The sequence below is a fragment of the Schistocerca serialis genome, chromosome 4 (genome assembly GCF_023864345.2).
Source record: "Schistocerca serialis cubense isolate TAMUIC-IGC-003099 chromosome 4, iqSchSeri2.2, whole genome shotgun sequence".
Lineage (NCBI taxonomy): Eukaryota > Metazoa > Arthropoda > Insecta > Orthoptera > Acrididae > Schistocerca > Schistocerca serialis.
The window spans coordinates 119,818,713-119,824,712 of NC_064641.1; the positions used below are offsets into that span (position 1 = coordinate 119,818,713).

Sequence of the window (6,000 nt, forward strand, 5' to 3'; positions counted from 1 at the left end):
GGTTGAAATGGCTCTGAGCACTATGGGACTTAACTTCTGAGGTCATCAGTCCCCTAGAACTTAGAACTACTTAAACCTAACTAACATAAGGACATCACACACATCCATGCCCGAGGCAGGTTTCAAACCCGCGACCGTAGCGGTCGCGCATCTCCAGACTGTAGCACCTAGAACCGCTCGGTCACTTCGGCCGGCTAAAGGTTATCAACAGTTTTCATAGGAAATCAACCAATTATTCTTATGAAGACTATTGCTAACCTGATGGCGTTCTTTCAAACAAAACCATTGGTGATATAAGGAATATGTATCAATACAGCTGTGGTGGTTTGTTGTTAATATTAAATAGGGAGTCAGCTGTGTAGTTCAAGACCATCATGATCATTTGTCTCAAGCTTTCTGTTGCCTTGATTGCGAGTGGCATTTGGTTTTCACACAACTTGAAACCTTGTACTATGAGCCCAATTTTTCCTGTAGTTGCTGTACTACATGGAATTACTGAAAATTGCTGTACCATATGTCAGCTCTGACCCATAATGCCAAAAAGTGACAGATACCACTACCTGAACCTTATACAATATGGCAACCATGATGTTGCCCATTACACATGCAGACAGACACAAACACAAAAAATATTTAATATCAAAAATAACATGAAACTGACAGGAAAAGTGCATGAATCACGGGGGGGGAGGGGGTGTTCAGGTGAGAACAAAATAAATCCTAACAATGAAGGCATACAAAAACAAATAGAAACACAAAGAGAAACCAAATAAAAACCTCGGCAATTAACAAATCCACAGTAACAAATATAGCTGGGGGAGGGGGGGGGGGGGTTACAGGGAAGAGGGGCAAATATCAGAAATTTCACTTTGTGTGTGTGTGTGTGTGTGTGTGTGTGTGTGTGTGTGTGTGTAAATTTATACTGGAGTAGTTTATCATTCTGTGGTTTGGGTTAATACTTGAAGCTCTCATTTTATAGTTAATCGTTCTGCATACTGTGGAGTGTGTTGTTATTTTGGCCTGATTAGGTTTTGACACTAGTTAGTTGTGGTTTGTTGGTATCATGGAATATGGTTCACTTATATAGGTCAAATGAAATTTCTGGTACCTGGTTTTGGAGTTATGTGTGTGTTTGTGGTGTTGTGGACTATGTTTGAAATGTATAAGTCAAGTGAAATTTCTGATACCTAGTTTTTTGTAGGATTTTGTTGGTTTGTGGTGTTGTGAAATCCTGTGACTGCTACCTAGCAGCAGAAGTTTTCTTTTCCTCTTTTGCTATTCTATCTTATATTTAGGACTTCTCAGCAGGTTAGCTACAGCTTACATTCTTCATCCATTCAATGTTCTTCCTACAGCAGTTGAGATAAAAAGCCAAACCTATCCTTTACAAGACCTTACGGAAAGGTACACAAGAGATACTAAACACTTCTTCAATTCCATGTGAATCAAAATATTCCTCAACTTTAATAGTATTTATAATACCAACTTCAGTGAATAAAATAACATTTACCAATCTAAATTAATGGAATTACACTAATGATGGCAATAAACGTCTCTCACACTCACCTAGAACACTAAATTTAGGAGAGACCTGACTGTCTGCAAGAGTGAACAGTGTCAGACCCAAGCACATACAGCCAGCCGCAGCAAAATCTAGTAAACCATAACGCTTGTGCTGAATCAGTATGCTGCCAATCAAAACTGGTATCAGTTTACAGCATTTGAAAATAACCTGGGTTGGATAGTTAAGGTAGCCAAGAGATGAATTGGAGAAGCCCATTGTGCCCAACGTCAACATAGCCAGGAGCAAGTATGTTTTGATTGGTATTCTGCAAATAAATTACCTTATAATTCTTGAGGACGAGGTGAACAAACACTAGTAAGGATATGATCAGTTTTATTTCAATTTTTATCGAGCTACCAAGAACAAACTAAAATAATTTTTCAAAGCATTAGTTTATACTGATGAGAATTTTAATACTTTTCAATACCTTAATTAAATAATTGTGTAATTAACAATGTACTCACTTTCTAGTCACATTTTTTACAGATGTTTCCACAAATCCAAAAACAGTATAGTAAGCAAATTGTACCAAGGTTAGATACCATCCATAAGGCTTAAAACCATCAAGGGTAAATATTAACTCCTGTAAATAAAATAATCTCCAGCTAGTGCAATTATTGGAATGCTGAGTAATACTAAACAACACCTATTAGTGATCAATGTATTCTGAACAATAAAGTCTGCAAGTATAAATTCTCTTAGCTTCAATGGTGACAGAAGGTGGTAGACACATCAGCTAATAAAGAACTGACAGAACAATATTTATTTATTTCTCTCTTTTTCCTGTTTCCAACGAGCTTTATTTGTAGTTTTCTTTCAAGTTTACATGACAAAAATTTGGAAATGATAAAGCAAATTAAAAAAAACTGTCATATAACAATCAAAGTCCATGGGCATGATTACAGCACGCTGTTATAATTGATGGCTCTTCAGGTTTTCATTTAGAGGAAGAGGGCATTCATTGTAATACATACCATTGTTTGAGGATTTTGAATGAGCCTTTTAACATGCCTAAAGATAGAACCATTTTGCTCTAAAATCAACTGCATGTAAATGTGACATCAATAAATAGTCAGGACGCAAAACAGGGAAAATTATACACATTTTTCCACCTTTACTAAATTCTTGATTGATAGGGAAATCGGTGCTTATATCTAGGTGACGTATTCAGTCTTGACAATTTTCTTGGTTTGAAGTATCCACCGATTAGACAATACAAGGAAGTGTTGCTTTTTTAAGTTTTTAGTATAGTTGCTAAATTAATGTAGTACCTGCAGGTAACCATACAGCAAATAAAATCCAAACACTCCTACGGAGCATATCACAACCTGCCGAATTTGACTCAATGAGCTAATGTCAAAACATAAAACTTTGATTTCTGTTCTCGTGTCAGTCCGGTTTGCGTTTCCCTGAATTGAGCCCTTATTACGTTCATCTTCGATTGAGAGTTTCACACTCATTGCCACATTTACGGCACAGTATTTCCATACGTATTCTTTATTTTGCCGCTTACACGTCAACGCAGATTCAAATACCACGTTTATACCACAAAGACTTTCGCCTACGAAGTTTGTACTCGTCAATAGCAGAGATGTGTCCTCAAAGTGTCAACGCCAAGCACTAACCAAGGAGTTTAGGAGTAATTGGTTTCCCTGTTATTTCTATTTTATACGTCCATCGTCTCCTTCTTGATGTAAGTTATAAATTTGAGGAATTGCTGAATAAAACACCCAAATTATTAAAGATAGAAAACAACTAAGGTATGAAACATGGCCACCCCCGTCAGCAGGCGGCTGTGTATGGAATGAGATTGCTCAAGTTGTTGTATATAGGCCAATTCACACTAGCCGTCACGTCTCGTCAAAACATTCCACAGTGCATTTCAAATTTCGGCATTCACATAGGCTATCAACGGATCGTCACGGTCACATCACGTCATGTACAGATTTCTCAGGAAGAAAGTTTTGACAGTGGCTCTAATGAAGGAAAAAATACAATTTTTATGATGTTATTAGTTTCCTAATTAAAAAAACATAATGGATCTGGTAAATATATTGTTTGATGTATTTATATGTGTATATTTTCGCTAGCAAATAAATATTGATGTTTCGAAATGTTGGTTCACTCCTTAGCATTGCAGTCTAACATAACATGTAAGACTGTGTTAGCACCTTACCACGAGAGGATACATTATGAGGTTTGCTTGTGCCCTAAATAAACTTCATTGTTGTTAGCTTCTCAGTTTAGATACTGGGTCATATGAATAAAAAAAGGAATATTCTCTGAAGGAGATTCTAAGAACAATAGAAATTTTCTGAGGTCCGATTGTACAATCTCCGATTAGTAGCTTTATTCACGGAATAGCGATAGAAACGCGTTGTGCGAACCTGGATGAACACCTAACCTAAAAACAAACTTAGGATAACTTAACCGGCGGTTTTGGGCCAGTTAGAGAGCTTAACTGGAGAACAAGTTTTCAGGACTGCAATGATAGTGACAGATGCAGCTGCAGACAGCAATGACGAGATTTTGTCTAAAATGTTCTCGAGATTGAGGAAGGAGAAAAAAGTGAGACGACGCTGATTCCGAATTTAATCCAGATTTCGCTTATCGAAGGAAGATGTACTTCGTATTTTCAATCTTGTAAGTGAGAAACTGGAGCACAGGACGGACAAGTGGGACTATTTCTCCGTTTTCTAAAATAATACTGTTTATTTGTACTATTACGCATTTGATTTCAATAATTAGTGAATTCCGTCACGTTATTTATCTAAACCAGTCACATTAAATGGTCAATTCGTGCCAAAATAATCTTATTTATTTGGCATGTTTTAAAATTGCTGCAGCAGTTGAATGCACTGTTTTGTTTTACCTGAAGAGCCAAAGAAGCTGGTATAGGCATGCGTATTCAAATACAGAGATATTTAAACAGCCAGGTTGCGGCGCTGCGGTCGGCAACGCCTACATAAAACAAGTGTCTGGTGCAGTTGCTCGCTTATCGCATCCGTCTCTCCTCCCCCACGCGGATCCTGTACGACCTTATTCCGTTCCCCCACCTCCTCCATTTCCTCGAACGGATACGGATCCTCTACATCAGCCGTAAACTCGATCCTCCTCACCCGCTTGTCTCTCCCATCCTCTCCCGCCGCTGTCCGCTGCCGCGCCTGTATTTCCACGTCCCAACTGCTCTCCACCTCTCCACTCTTCATACCCTCTCCCAAGGTGGCTTCCGCCAGCTCCCCCTCCCTGATGATGTCCTCCTCCCCTGCATCTACCCCTCCTACCAACTTTAATACTCCCTCCCTCTTCCTGTATTTATTCCTATGGGCACCCTCTCTCCTTTCTCTCCCCCTTCCCTCCCTCCTCCCTTTCTCCCCCTCCTCCCCTGGGCTTTCCCTACCCCCCATACCTTCATTCCTCCCACCATATCCTCTGCCATTGGCATCTTTGCTCTCCCCCCTCCCTCCCCCACCACCTTCTTGCCCTCTCGGCAGGTCCCCGGACTCGTACACGTTAAGTGGACATTCGAGCGTCGGAGATCATCACCATCGTTTTAGTGTGTGTGCCGTCGTGTTTGTGCCATAGTGTTTTTCGCTGCCCACGCTCCATTGTTCACGTGTCATCTCCATCATCAGTGTCCGTGTGCAGTGCCAACAGCTTCTTTAGGTGTCTTCGCGTGTGAACGGCTCCGTGTTATTCTGTTTCTGTGTCTACTGTTTTTTGCCCCCCACTTTGTTCTGTATATTCTGTGTCTCCGTTGTTTTTCCTTTGTAAAACTTGTGGCTGAAGAACAGCATAGTGTGCTGCTTCCAGCCCACCTTATGTAAGGTGTTAAATAACAATAAAGAAAAAAATGGTGCAGTTGCACGCACGCAAACGTAACATTCCGAGTTGTGATGTCAAAGCGTGAGGATCTCAGTACTGCGAAGGGTGCGACAAATCGTCCTCGGGCGGAGCTTGCTTTGTTGGCAGTCCCATTCGGCCCCACACCTCAATGCTACAACTGCCAAGCTGTTGGACACGTTGCCAGGTTCTGCACACTATCCACACGCCGTGTTAAGTGTGCTGGGGAATATGCAAGTCGCGACTGTACTTGGAAGAAGATGGATGTACCACCCAAATGCACCAGATGTGGTGGGTAACATGTCGCTTCTTACTGCGGATGTCACAGTTCCCAATAGGCAGCGGCAAGGAGCCATGGCCAAGGGCATGGCGCTGTCAAGGGACCTGCACCAGTCAGATCTGGAGGCAGTTATGCTGCTGCTGCTACCTCTGGTTCCACTCCAGAGCTCCAACCTGCAGCAGTGCCTGTCTCCACCACTGCAGCTGCAGGTGCCAAGAAGGACCGCCGACCATGGGTTCCAGCACCTCCGCCAGAACAGCAGCAGGGTTACGACCACGACCAGTAACACTATGCCCACACCCTACAGGGATGT

The 6,000-nt window shown here is 41.3% G+C and overlaps 1 protein-coding gene across 2 annotated transcripts in view; it reads right to left on the reverse strand.

Moving 5' to 3' along the window:
• LOC126473700 (adenosine 3'-phospho 5'-phosphosulfate transporter 2-like) overlaps positions 1-3,130 on the reverse strand; it is a 61,266-nt gene extending 58,136 nt beyond the window's left edge. For both annotated transcript variants that reach the window (XR_007586518.1, XM_050100940.1), the window contains exons 1-3: positions 2,836-3,130; positions 2,029-2,147; positions 1,567-1,829 (exon numbers count right to left, since the gene is read on the reverse strand). Coding sequence is in view for 1 of the 2 variants with exons in the window: in XM_050100940.1 (XP_049956897.1) it covers positions 1,567-1,829; positions 2,029-2,147; positions 2,836-3,024 (571 nt within the window). In the remaining variant the exon portion in view is untranslated. The remainder of the gene's footprint in view (positions 1-1,566; positions 1,830-2,028; positions 2,148-2,835) is intronic.
• Between the last annotated feature and the right edge of the window lie 2,870 nt (positions 3,131-6,000).